Here is a 14,325-nt window from a genome sequence, read left to right as displayed (position 1 = left end):
TATTTTACATTGAATCCAAAACCACTGATTTATCATTACACTTTATGTATTTAGATCCTGTAGGAAGTAAATAGTGGAATTACAAATCAAAAATACAGTAGTATTGGTATTTATATTTACTAGGTGATCTTTACTGGAAATCTTTATTTCTTCATGTAGTTTCAGTCAGTTGTTTAGTGTCCCTTCCTCTCAGCCTGCACAATTCCCTTTAGCATTTCTTATAGGACTGATCTACTGGTGATGAAGTCCCTCAGCTTTTGATTATCCAGGAATGTTTTCATCTCCCCTCATTTTTAACCTCTAGGTGTTTGTGAATTTTCTAAGTCTCTGATGGTTATTGACTTCTAATTGTATTCCATTGTGGTCAGAGAATGTGCTTTGAATAATTTCAATTTTTTTAAAATTTAGTGAGGCTTGTTTTATGTCCCAGCATATGGTCTATTCTGGAGAAAGTTCTATGACCACTAGAGAAGAATGTGTATCCTGGTGATTTGGGGTGTAATGTTCTATATGTGTCTGTTAAATCCAATTCTTTTATCAAATTGTTTAGGTTATCAGTTTCCTTATTGGTCTTCTCTCTGGTTGATCTATCTATAGGAGAGAGTGTTGTGTTGAAGTCTCCCATAATTATTGTGGGACCATCCATTGCTTCCTTTAGTTTTGCCAGTGTTTGTCTCATGTATTTTGTGGCACCATGATTGGGTGCATAAACATTTATGATTGTTATTTCTTCTTGTTGAATTGCCCCTTTTATTAGTATGTAGTGGCCTTCTTTGACTCTCCTAACATCCTTGCATTTAAAGTCTATTTTATCTGAGATTAATATTGCTCCTCCTGCTTTCTTTTGGCTGTAGCTTGCATGAAATATTTTTTCCATTCTTTCACTTTCAGTTTCTTTGTGTCCCTGTGCTTACGATGAGTCCCTGGCATGCAACATATTGATGGTTCATATTTTTTGATCCATTCTGCCAATCTATATCTTTTAATTGGGAGTTTAATCCATTTACATTCAACGTTATTACTGTGAAGACATTTCTTGAATCAGCCATCCTATCCTTTTGTTTATGTTTGTCAGTTGTATTTTATCCCTCTCTCTCTTACTGTCCTTTAATGAACCAATATTGAATCTCTTTAGTACTGAAACTTTCTCTATATCTCTCCTTTCTTTATTTCTCTGTCTGTAGGGCTCTCTTTAGTATCTGAAGTAGGGCAGGTCTTCTATTAGCAAAATCTCTCAGCATTTGTTTGTCTGTGAAAAATTTAAGCTCTCCCTCAAATTTGAAGGAGAGCTTTGCTGGATAAAGTATTCTCGGTTGGAAATTTTTCTCTCAGAAATTTAAATATGTCATGCCACTGCCTTCTCACCTCCATGGTGGCTGCTGAGTAGTCACTACTTAGTCTTATGTTGTTTCCTTTGTATGTGGTGAGTTGCTTTTCTCTTCCTGCTTTCAGAACTTGCTCCTTCTCTTCAGTATTTGACAGTCTGATCAGAATATGTCTTGGAGTGGGTTTATTTGGATTTATTCTGTTTGGAGTTCGCTGGGCATTTATGCTTTGTGCATTTATATCATGTAGAAAGTTTGGGAATTTTTCCCCAACAATTTCTTTGAATACGCTTTCTAGACCTTTACCCTTCTCTTCCCCTTCTGGGACACCAGTGAGTCTTATATTTTGATGTTTTATTTTATCTATCATATCCCTGAGGTCCATTTCGATATTTTTTTCCCCATTCTTTCTTTGGTTCTTTCATTTCCCATTCTGTGGTCCTCGAGGTCACTGATTCGTTGTTCAGCTTCCTGGTGTCTTGTACTATGAGTATCCAGAATCTTTTTAATTTGGTCAACAGTTTCTTTTATTTCCATAAGATCATCTGTTTTTTTATTTACTCTTGCAATTTCTTCTTTATGCTCTTCTAGGGTCTTCTTTATGTCCTTTATATCCTGTGCCATGCTCTTCTTCATGTCCTTTATATCCTGTGCCATGCGCTCATTGTTTGTCTTTAGTTCTTTGATTCATTGCTCCAAATACTGTGTCTCCTCTGATCTTTTGATTTGGGTGTTTGGGTTTGGGTTATCCATATCATCTGGTTTTTTCATATGCTTTAAAATTTTCTGTTGTTTTTGGCCTCTTGGCATTTGCTTTAGTTGATAGGGTTCTTTTAGGATATGTAGATTTATTCAAAGGCTAATCTCTAATTTGTCAGATCTACAGCTTGGTGGCATATACTTTCTCTAACTAACCAGCAGATGGCATCCACGAGTCACCTATTCCCCTCAAGTCACTTCTCCCCAACTTTGTCTTTGTGCTGTGTGGGGGTCTGATTCTTGTGGGGTCCAGTTGGTGCACCAAGTTTGAGTGTGTTGTTGGTGCTGTCCGCCCTGAGTATGGGGCATGTGTCTGAGCAGTTAGGGTGGGAGGGCAGCTTTAATAATCAAACCTCCCAGGTGTTCCTGGAGATTTAAGGCTGTTGCAAGAGTCTAAACCTTCATTTCAGTCTCTCCACAGATTGTCTCTGCCACTGACCCACAAGTCCTTGGTATTGGCGTATGGACCCTGGGATTTCCAAGTGGGTCCCTCTTCCAAGCCGTGCTCTTCTAGGGCCTCTGGTGAGGGAAGGTTGTGCTCCGTCACAAGTGCGCACCGTCCCTCAAGAGAAGTTCTGGGCCATCAGGCTGTGTAGGGGCGTTCCCAGCCTGCTGTAAGGATGGCTGAATGAGGCGTGTTAATTTCCTCCTTTTCACACAGCTCTGCCTTCCCAGCTCTGGGACAATTAGCTGTGGGTGCATGAAAGGCTATTGTCCGCGCCCAATATTGTAGCGTGTGCGTATGTTGCTGGAAACACTTCCTGTCACACTGGGTTTTTTGGCATGGCTCTGGGCTGTGGCTCCAACGCCTGGCAGGAGCGTTCCCAGCCCTCCGGAAAGATGGCTGCAAGGGGCATGGTTTTTTTCCCTTTTTGGCTCTCCTCTGCCTTCCTCTCTCCGAGACAATTAGCAGTGGGTGTGCGAAAGGCTATCTTCCTTGCCAGATATTGAGGCATTTGCACAGCCCGTTCCTGCCGTGCTTCACTGTGTGGTTCTCGCTGTTGTATCTGCAGCTGCTTTTGGGTTTTTAAAAAAAGACCTAGTCTGCCTCCAAACACCAACGCACGGTTTCGCCACACTGCTGCATGGCTGCCAGCTATTCAGCAAGCTTACTTACTCGTTTCAGAACGCAGACTCCCGGATTCACCAAGTGCACGGTCCCTGTGGATTTAGCCGACCTTGTCCAGCTGGTGCATTGCTGGAATTGTTCTGGGTCACTTTCTGGCTTTTATCTAGTATTTTTCAAGGAGGTGTTTTTTTGCCCTGTGTCTCCTAGCCGCCATCTTAGATTCTCCCCACAATATATTTTTTAAGCTTACCACACAAGTCCCTCCCCTGTTTCCCCATTGGCTGGGTACTCCAGAGGTTAGAGTTTATCCGAGAGAGTGGACTAACCTGCCTTTGATTATACCTTACATTTCTTCACATTTTAGTGACCTTGGCTGTTACTGGCATTAACTCTAGGCTTATGTCAGAGGCTCTTTCTTTCCCTTTAATCGCATAGTCAGTTTGTGCTAGTTGTGTTTAGCTTCTATTTCCTGTCACCTTTATGTGAAAGCTAAACTTAACCCTTTTCTTATAATAATATTGTGAGAATTATTTTAATATTATTTATTTTTATTCTAATTATAAACATATTGCTTAATGAGACTTTAGAAAATAGAATTCAAATTCGATATTAAAAAAAAATTTGATAGCATAGCACATATGGCCAGGGCTTTAGGACAAGTGGGCTTCATTGTCAGTAACTATAGGTTAGAATCAAACATCACTAACTTTAAGTCTTTTCTCTTAGGCCACTCACTTTCTTCAGAGGTTGATCTTCCAGTCTTCTGCCTGAGAGATATAAGCCCCACTGCCTGTGTTCTGGTAGCTGAGTAGGGGAAAGGGACTGGTAGGCTCATCATTCAATGTGTATACTTTCACATAATCCCACTTTTTTCATTTTCATTTCGCCCACTTCCCTTGGTCATACCTGTTATCACTGAGTCTAGGTCCTCTGTGGTTTAACTAATATACTATTTAAACTTCTTGCTTTTGGGGTAGGGAAAAAGTAATTACATGGCCCTGTGGCATAAGGGAGGAGATACAGAGTTGTAAGTGTTCTTTAAAGATCCTTCACCTAATCCTCCTGTTTTCGCCCCTGCTAGTACTCTTGCATTCAGAGGTGCCTGGTGCCTCCCATTCCTTAGCCTTGCCAGGTCTCTGTGGCTCAGATTGACTTGCTTTTTTGGCTTTTTGCCTTACTGCTCTGTATAGTCTTCTCTTGTTTGCTTACTCGGTTACCACTTGTTCATCCTTCCAAAATATTGTTAATGGAAAGATTAACAATAGTTAGTGTTGTAAAGTTTGTATTATCCTGTGAGAGAGTTTTGGATTAGGAATCAGATTATTTGAATTTGTTTTCTGTAACTATTTCTGGTTTGCTATGATCTTGAGTAAGTTACTTCTTTCATGCCTTGGTTTCTTTCTTTTTTTTTTAATGGCTTTATTGAGATATAATTTACCTACACTAAAATTCACCCATTTAAAATGTACAACTCAATGTCTTTTTATGATAATACTTAGAGTCATGCAGCCATCACTACAGTCAATTTTAGAACACTTTTATCACTCCAAAACGAAGCCTTATACCCATTAACAGTCTTTCCTATTTCATCCAATTTCCCTTAGCTCTAGGTAACCACTAATCTGCCTTCTGTCTCTATAGATTTGCGTATTCGGGACATTTCATATAAATTGAATCATACAATATGTGGTCTTTTGAGACTGACTTCTTATAGTCAGCATGTTTTCATGGTTCATCCCTGTTGTAGCATTTATCAGTATGTCATTCCTTTTTATTACTAAATAGTATCCTATTGTATGAATGTACTACATTTTGTTTATCTGTCCCTCAGTTGATGGGCATTTGGGTTACTTCCATTTTTTTAGTTATTATGAATAATGCTGCTATTAACATTTGTGTATAAGGTTTTGTGTGAACATATGTTTTCATTTCTCTTGGGTATATACTTAAGATTGGAATTGCCTGGTCATATGGTAACTCTATGTTTAATCATTTGAGGAACTGCTTTTTCCAAAGTGGGTACACCATTTTATATAACCTCTAGCAATATACAAGGGTTAAGTATTTTTACATCCTTGTTCACACTTACTACCTGTCTTTTTTATTAGAGCCATCCAAGTGGGTTTGATAATATATCTCATGGTCATTTTTATTTGCTTTTCCCTAATGATTAATGATGTTGAGCATCATTTCATATGCTTTGTGGCCATTTATATATCTTCTTTGGAAAAAGGGCTATTCAAGTCCTTTGCCCATTTTTAAATTGGATTGTCTTTTTATTGTTGAGTTGTAACTGTTCTTTATATATTCTGGATAATATTTCCTTATCAGATATGTGATTTGCAAATATTTTCTTCCATTTTGTGGGTTATCTTTTCACATTCTTAATGGGGCTATTTGAAGCACTTAAGTTTTTAATTCTGATAAAGTCCAATTTATCTATTTTTATATTATTACTTGTGCTTTAGTGTCGTATCTAAGAAATCATTGCCCAACTCAAGGTCATAGAGATTTACTTCTGTGTTTTCTTCTAAGAGTTTTATAGTTTTAGCTCTTACATTTAGGTCTATGAACCATTTTGAGTTAATTTTTATATATGGTATAAGATAGGGATCCAACTTTATTATTTTGCATGTGGATATCCAGTTGTCCCAGCACCATTTGTTCAAAGTGCCTTGTTTTCTTTATCATTTGAAAACAGTGTGTTAAAAAGTGTTCTAAACTCTTCATATGCAAGCACACTCTTCCTATCAGAGACAAATTTGGGGATAGATATGTAGATTGTTGAGTTTAGGTGGAAAATTTTTTCCAAACTTGTTTTATTCTATTATTTATAGTTTTTAAAAGAAAAAAAAAAACCTGTATTATAGAATAATAAAGATGATCATGATATATGGTTTTAAAAGCTTATAAAATCCTTACTAATAGAATTGCTTGCCAGACTTGGCTGTTAAAGGTATAAATTAAAGAATTCTAAAATCCTTAAACCTTTTTTTGGAAAAAAAGCTATTAATTATAGTTTTGACAGCTTTTATTTACGACCAGCTGGTCTGTCCCCAGTTGCTTGGAAGAATGGCTTAGCATTATTAAATAAAAAAATTCCTTGTGACTTTTTTTTTAAAACTTTTTTTTTTGAAATATTTTCAAACCCACAGGAAAGTTACAAAAACAGAAAAAAATCCCAGTACATTCCTACTCCCCCAGAAACCCAGGTCCACCAATTTTAACTTTTTGTCACATTTGCCTTATTGTTCTATCTGTCTAACTATCTAACTATCCATCTATCCATTTCTGAGCACTTGAGTGTAGATAGTATATATCATGCTCCTTGAACACTTAACATGGCCACGTACGTTTTCTAAGGATAAGGATAATCGCTTATGTAACAACCACCAGTTATTGTGATAAGCAATTTACATTGATATAAAGTCTATATACTCCAATGTTTTCGTATGTCCCAATAGTGTCTTTGAGCCTTTCTCCTCCTTTGCTAGATCTCATCCAGCATCATGTATTGCATTAAATTGTCATTTTCTCTTTAGCTGCTCTTTTTTTTTTTTTTTTAAGTTGTGGGAACATTTATGTAAACTTTCCCATTTCAACCACTGCCAAGCATACTATTCAATGGGATTAATCACAGTCACAATATTGTGGTATTCCTACCACCTTAAATTATTAAAGCTGTTCCATCTCCCAAATAGAACCCTATACCCATTATGCATTACCTCCACCCCTGGCAACCTGTACTTTAATTTCTGTCTACATGAACTTGCCTTTTCTGATAATTTCTTTGTAGGTATTTCAGGGCTTAAATTTAACATCCTAGATATGTAACAATCTTGCTTGTTTTGATACCAAGTTAACTTCAAACAAACAATGTTCCTATTGCCCTCTATCCCCCCACTGTTATATAGTTCTTTTCACAAATTGCATGTTTATATATTATACTCATATAATCAGTATAAAAGCACTGATTTATCTTTACATTTTATGTATTTGCCTTTTATATCCTGCAGACAGTAAATAGTGGAATTACAAGCCAAAAATAAAATAGTACTGACTTTTATGTATACCCATGTCATTACCCTTCCTGGAAATCTTTATTTCTTCATGAGTCTTCAATCTATTGTCTATTGTCCTTTACTTTCAACCTACAGAACTCTCTTTAGCATCTTTTGTAGGATAGGTTAGTGGTGACTAACGCCCTCAGCTTTTGTTTATCTGGGAATGTCTTAATTTCTCCCTCATTTTTGAAAGACAGTTTTGCTGGGTGTTCTGGTTTGCTGAAGCTACCGGAAATGCAGTATACCAGAAATGGATTGTCTTTTATAATGGGGATTTATTAGGTTACAAATGTACAGTTCTAAAGCCATAAAAGTGTCCAAACTAAGGCATCAACAAGAGGATACCTTCACTGAGAAAAGGCCGATGGTGTCTGGAACACCTCTCTCATCTGGGAAGGCTCGTGGCTGGTGTCTGCTGGTCCTTTGCTCCCAGGTTGCATTGCTTTCAGCATCTGATTCCAGTGGCTTTCTCTTTAAGCATCTGTGGGTTTTCACTTAGCTTCTCTGGGGCAAATTATGACCTTCATCTCTTAGCATCTCCAAACATCTGATTTCAATAGCTATCTCCAAAATGTCTCTGGGCATTTTCTCTCTAAGTGCCTTTCTGAGCTCTCTTCAAAAATGTCTCTGCCCTTCATCCTCTCATAGAGGATGCCAGTGAACTAATTAAGACCCACCTTGAATGGGCGGGTCACACCTCCATGGAAACAATCCAATCTAAAGGTCCCACCCACAATTGGGTTGGTCACATATCTGTGGAAACAACCCAATCAAAAGATCCCACTCATAATAAGTCTGCATCCACAAGAGTGGATTAAAAAAAAAAATAGTCTTTCCCAGGGTACACAGTAGTCCCAAACCAGCACACTGGGTGTAGAATTCTTGGGTAGCCATATTTTGCTTTCAGCACTTTAAATGTGTCATCTCACTGCTTTCTTGCCTCCATGGTTTCTGATGAGAAATCAGCACTTAAGGTTCCCTTATGTGTGACACATTGCTTCTCTTTTGTGGCTTTCAGTATTCTCTTTTTATCTTTGGCCTTCACAGATTGATTATAATATGTCGTGGTATGGATCTATTTGGGTTTACCCTGTTTAGACTTTGTTGAGCATCTTGAATGTTGAGCATCTTGAATGGGAAGCTTCTAGCTGTTATTTTTTGAATACTCATTCTGCCCTTTCGTCTCTTTCTTCCTTCTGAGAATTACACAATGCATATGTTGGTGTGCTTGATGGTGTCCTTTAGGCTCTGCAGGCTGTGTTAACTTTTCTCCATTCCTCATTCTGTTTCTAAGACTAAATGATTTCAATTGTCTTATCTTCAGGTTCACTGATTTCTTTATTCTGCCAACTCTAATCTGCTGTTGAACTCCTCTAGGAAACTTTACATTTCTGTTACTTCGTCTTCATCTCTTTTCTTAATTTTCATCTCTCTGTTGATATTCTCTTTGTGTTCATCTGTTATTTTCCTGAATTCCTGTAGTTCTTTGTCCATGTTTTCCTAAGCCCTTTGAGCATACTTAGGACCATTTTTTAAAAGTCTTTGGTATGCCCCAGGTCTGGTCATCCTTGTTGATGGTTTCTAATGCTTTAATCTTCTCCTTTACCTGGACCATTGCTTCCTCTTTCTTTGAATGTTTTGTAACCTTTTGTTGAAACCTGACGTTTTGATATTTTACTACATTATTGCTGAAATTCAGACTCTGCAGCGTCTGTTCCTTAAGCTCATATTCAGCTCGTGTTATGACCGAGTTTTCCTTGAATGTCAGGAGCTAACAAAAAAAAAAAAAAAAAAAAAAAAAGAAGGAAAAAAGTAAATACCTTTTCCGTTTTCCAGTTTTTGCAGATTGACTGTTTGTTTGAGTGCTTTCCTTCAGGGCTTATCTATACAATGGGTTGTGGGAGAATAGCTCCAGGCCAAAACATAGGGGCCTCCTTGGTCCTTTCTGCACTCACATCTTGTTTTGTGTGGTGTGTGTGGCCTTAGCAGTTTTCCCATTTACATGGTTACACATGTCCCTTCTTCTCTAGGAAACAGTTCCTTATTGTCCTGAACTCTATACTGTATGTCCTACAGCCAGCAATCCCTTGCCCTGGGTAACGTGACTTGACTTCTTTCCCACAGCATTCTGTAGGAGAACTCTCTGAACTGCCTTCTACACACAGGGAAGCTGGGGGACTGCAAGCCCCTCAGCCACTACCAGACAGATTGGATCAGACATCCTGCTCCCAGCATGTGCACAAGGGTTCCCTCTGGAACTGAGACCATGGATCCACACTGGGAGCACGAGCTGGAGCCAGTGAGGGGGAGAGGGACCTCCAGAGCACCACAAACCACAAGATCCTACCACTTTTAAGAAGCCTTTTTTTTTTTAGCACAGCACACATCCTGTTACTGCAGGACTTTATGTGTTTTCTGGTATCCTGAGAAAGATGTTTCTGCCAGTTCTTGCTGGTTATTCAAAACTTCTGTGGGGGGTGAGGGAGCCCTGAAGCATCTTATTCCACCATCTTGATCCATATGCTCACCAGGAAATATTTTTAACAGTTAGAAGTTTGTTTTGCTCTTCCTTCCTTCATGATATCGGGGTAAATCCAGGGGTCTCCCAGAAACTACTTGAGCTATGTGCTTCAGTTACAGTTTTCCACTGGGATCAGTCTCTTCCTTTGGAATATGTGGAGTTCAGTTTTGAGTCTAGCAGAAGTCCAAAATGGAGGAGTCATCAAGGCGATGCTTTTTCCCCAAAGTCTGTAACATTCTGGGTGCTGGCAGTTGGTGATCCTTGGGGTTCCTTCACTTGTATCCCTACCTTATGTCAGGTAGTAACGTCCTCTCCTTGTGACTTTTGATTGAGGCCCATATTTGAAACCTGTTTGTTTTCAACATCTTAATTGGTATGGCAGATCATTTATGATTGGCAGTCATACAGGCCTCTTGTTGAATCATGGCTTCAGCTGCTTTAGAGGATAACTGTCTCCAAAGTGAATTCCATGTAGTAATTGTCAGATCTTTGGTAACCACCGTCCCCTCCAAACTTGAGAAAAATCTATGTGGCTAGTTTGGCAACAGACTGGAAAAACTCACTGATTTATATAGATAAGGATTTCTTTTTAACAGAGTAATACATTGTTTTAGCTATTTTCGTTAAAATCATACACAGGGAACATGAGTTCATTATACTGTTCTATTTAGTTTTATGTAGTTTGAAGCCTTTTACAATAAAAAGTTTTTTAAAAGTGCAAGGTGCCTAGGATTTTGTACATTTTGAATTAACATCCTCAAAGTTCTCTGTCTTCGTGATTGACTTTGAAGCTACTCTCTTTGGTTTGCCTCACAGATTCCACTGATTTCTGACTTTTCTCTTCAGGTAATTTATGCTGCCAGGGATGCCCAGGTTTCAGTGGCTCTCTTTCTCCATCTTCTTGGATACCCTTTCTCTAGGAATTCAACTATAGAAGAAAAAGATGGCCACATTGGCTGGAGGAAAATCTTGGAGAAATGCCAGAATGTGGTGGACATCCCATTCCGAAGCAAAGGAATTAGCAGACTGGGAGAAGAGAGGAATGGGGAAGCAATAGAATCTCAGCAGCATCCAAGAAATAAGAGGAATAAGATTGATGGAATGGTGCCAGGCAACCACCAAGGGAGAGACCCCAGAAAACATAAAAGAAAGCCCCTGGGGGTCGGCTATTCTGCCAGGTAACCAATTTGTTCCCTGTCTAATAAGGAATAGGTAGCCCAATCTCCAGTAGAAGATGTGATGCCTCACCTTGGGCCTGGGGAGATAGCTTGTGGTAAGATAGCAGAAGCTCTCCAGGGTTTAATTTTAATGCATTTTATTGAAATATATTCATATACCATACAATCATCCAAATCATACAACAGTTGTTCACAGTATCATTATATAGTCGTGCATTCATCATCACAATCAATTTTTGAACATTTTCATTACTCCAAAAAAATAAAAATAAGAATAAAAATAAAAGTAAAAAAGAGCACCCAAACCTTCTCATACTCCTTCTCCCCCATACTATTCATTTACTTTTTGTCCCCATTTTTCTACTCATTTGTCCATACACTGAGTAAAGGGAATGTGAGCCATAAGGTTTTCACAATCACATGGTCACACCATATAAGTTATATAGTTATACAGTCGTCTTCAGGGATACTGGATTGCAGTTCAGCAGTTTCAGATATTTCCTTCTAGCTATTCTAATAAACTAAAAACTAAAAAGGGATGTCTATATAATGCATAAGCATTACCTACAAAATGACCTCTCAACTCCATTTGAAATCTCTCAGCCGCTGAAATTTTGTTTTGTTTCATTTCTCTTCCCCCTTTTGGTCCAGAAGGCTTTCTCAATCCTACGAAACCAGGTATAGGCTCATCCCCAGGAGTCACATTCCAGGTTACCAGGGAGCTTTACACCCTGGGAATCATGTCCCACTTGAGGGGGAGGGCAGTGAGTTTACCTGCTGAGGTGGCTTAGAGAGAGAGGCCACATCTGATCAACAAAAGAGGTTCTCTGGGGGTGGCTCTCAGGCACAATTATAAGTAGGCTTAGCCTCTCCTTTGTAGTAACAAGCTTCATAAGGGCAAGCCCCAAGATCGAGGGCTCGGTCCACTACACTGGTAGTTCCTAATGCTTGCAAGAATATCAGGAATTCCCCAGCTGGGGAAGTTTAATATTTCTACGTTGTTCCCTGGTCCCTCAAGGGGGCTTTGTAAATACTTTTTATTCTCTGCCCAGATTACTCTGGGATGTATTGAGGCTTCATGCTAACCTGTACAAACCAACAAGATCTCACTCCCTATTCAAGGTTCCGTGTAATTATGGTGTTTGAGTAAACCCACCATGCAAGTTATATTATATTGCCTGCTACAGAAAATTGGATTTCGCACCAAATAAACATCTCTTCCTTTAGTCCCACATAGAAGCTAAAGTTTTAAAACACAGTATCATCCTCTACCCTTTAGTCTGGTCTGTCCCAGTCTCAACGAAGTCCATTTTGTTCATATCTCCAATCGAAGTCTGTTCTTTTCAGCCTTTTTAACAGCTGCTGCATGGGGGAATGCTAACACTCTCAGCTGCTGAACTCTGGCTCCGAGTCCCAGGTGCCACACAGACACCCGAAGTGGAGCTATTCTTAAATTTATTTGTATATTTTTCTTCTTTACCCTTTCTTTTACTTTTTTTGTTTTTTGGACACTTGAAGTGGAGCTGAGGGGAGCTTTGTTAGTGACCCTGATGTGCCCTTAGATCTATAACTTCTCCAACTATAAATGGGGGTATAATTATTATTCCTTGGTTATTTTAGGATAGCTGTGAAAATGAATAGCAAAGTGCCTCATACTTTTCAGGAAAAAGTCATCATCTGATTCCTTGTTTATTTGATATTTGATTATTTAGATTGGTATCCAGCTCTAAGCCAGTGTTATTCTCTAGTCATTGGGAATGTTCCTGTACAACTTATACCTCTGTTGCGGACATAACTGATAAGTTCTTTGGAATGGAAGTTTGTTCCCTGTAGCAAAGTGCCTTTAGGTATTGGTTGATTAAATCAAAGCAAATATTACTATGAGTGAGCAATAAATCCACATAGCCCTCATTACTTTAGCTTGAACTTCCTTAAATTTAATTTATTTGGTTTAGTCCAATGATTACTCTATAGGGCAGACTTCTTGTTGCTCATAGCTATGCAAACACCTTCTAAGTCACTGCTGGAGTCCCAATCCATAAATATTAAAACTAGAGACATAAACTATCTTAATTCCTTTTTAGTCTCTTTCCTAGCCCAATGCAAATTAAGGGTTTTTTGCCTGGTTTGTATTCTTCCATAATAGTTCATTTTGACTCTAGCGTGGAGAATAGCTTGGGTCACTCAGAAGAGAACATGGGACGGTAACTGATGCCTCTACCAATAATTAAATTTTAGTTTTAGATTTCTCTCTCCCTTCTTGCAGAAAGTCACCCCTCTATGATAACTGCTTTCTCCATGCTCCTGATGGACAGCCCCTCTGCACTTGTGATCGAAGAAAAGCTCAGTGGTACCTGGACAAAGGCATTGGAGGTTTGAGATTCAACTGTCAATGTTTTATCTGTAATTAGGTGCATGTGGGTACTGGCAGAGATAGGGAGTGAGATAAAGGGAAGGGTAGATAGGAGAAGGCAGAGAGACCTTGAGACACACAAGGACTGGGTTATTCAGAATCCAGAAGTAGTGATCTCTGTCAGGACACAGTTTGGAGCAGAGAACAATTAAAGTTTTGCTTCTTACCTGAGGGAAAGGTGGGCAGTCAAACACTAAATCTTCTTTTTTCTAAGAGCTGGTGAGTGAAGAGCCTTTTGTGGTCAAGCTACGATTTGAACCTGCGGGAAGACCTGAATCTCCAGGAGACTATTATTTGATGGTTAAAGAGAACCTGTGTGTAGTGTGTGGCAAGAGAGACTCCTACATTCGGTGAGTGTGGTCTTGGGCTGCCCTGATTTTCTGCCTCAGATGAAAATTGTCTTTGTAGCCACATGCAGGGTTCTCAGGGGCCTTGGCTGAGTTTGCCCACTTTGGCTAAGAGGCTTGTCCCTAGGGGACATCTCAGTCTCTCTGAGAGCTTAGATACTCTGCCAGCCTTGCCATAGTGGCTCCTGCCCCTCTTGAGCCCAATTCTTAGTTTTTGGAGTGCAATGAATGCTATTCTCAGTAACAGTCTGCCATTGAGAGAGCAGTTCCCTTTTATTCATGAAGGGATGGAGACCAGTTCTTTCAGAAGCTCCTTTCCTCTCTGTATCCTTATAATCTTCCCTTGAGTGAGACAGCAAGCTTTCTGAGTCTTCATACCATTCACGAAGTATCTAGGTAACCTGAAAGCCTAGTCTGGGGTGAAATACTATGTCATATCAGGATCCACACACAGTAAAGGTGAGACTTCCCATTGGGCCTGGATGCCTGGAGATTTGGCTTTCTCCCTGGTTTGTATGGAGTGATTCACTTTCCTCCTTTCTCCCCCTGCAGTTGTAGCTGCCAAGAGTTTTTCCTGAAATGTTGGTTCTCCTTATAAAATAATTAAGGATCTTGTTGAACCAGGGAAATAATCTTAGAGTAAGGGATT

At 39.1% G+C, this 14,325-nt stretch overlaps 1 protein-coding gene across 7 annotated transcripts in view; it reads left to right on the top strand.

The window, feature by feature from the left end:
* Nucleotides 1-14,325, top strand: part of EXD2 (exonuclease 3'-5' domain containing 2) — a 106,026-nt gene that overhangs the window by 67,068 nt on the left and 24,633 nt on the right. For all 7 annotated transcript variants that reach the window (XM_037832448.1, XM_037832447.1, XM_037832446.1 and 4 more), the window contains 3 exons: nt 10,585-10,916; nt 13,183-13,289; nt 13,544-13,679. In XM_037832448.1, the coding sequence (XP_037688376.1) occupies nt 10,585-10,916; nt 13,183-13,289; nt 13,544-13,679 (575 nt within the window). The remainder of the gene's footprint in view (nt 1-10,584; nt 10,917-13,182; nt 13,290-13,543; nt 13,680-14,325) is intronic.

This window comes from Choloepus didactylus, chromosome 4 (assembly GCF_015220235.1).
Source record: "Choloepus didactylus isolate mChoDid1 chromosome 4, mChoDid1.pri, whole genome shotgun sequence".
In the NCBI taxonomy this organism is placed as follows: Eukaryota; Metazoa; Chordata; class Mammalia; order Pilosa; family Megalonychidae; genus Choloepus; species Choloepus didactylus.
Note: the sequence above shows the minus strand (reverse complement) of the source record. Positions and strands in the feature narration are given on the sequence as shown.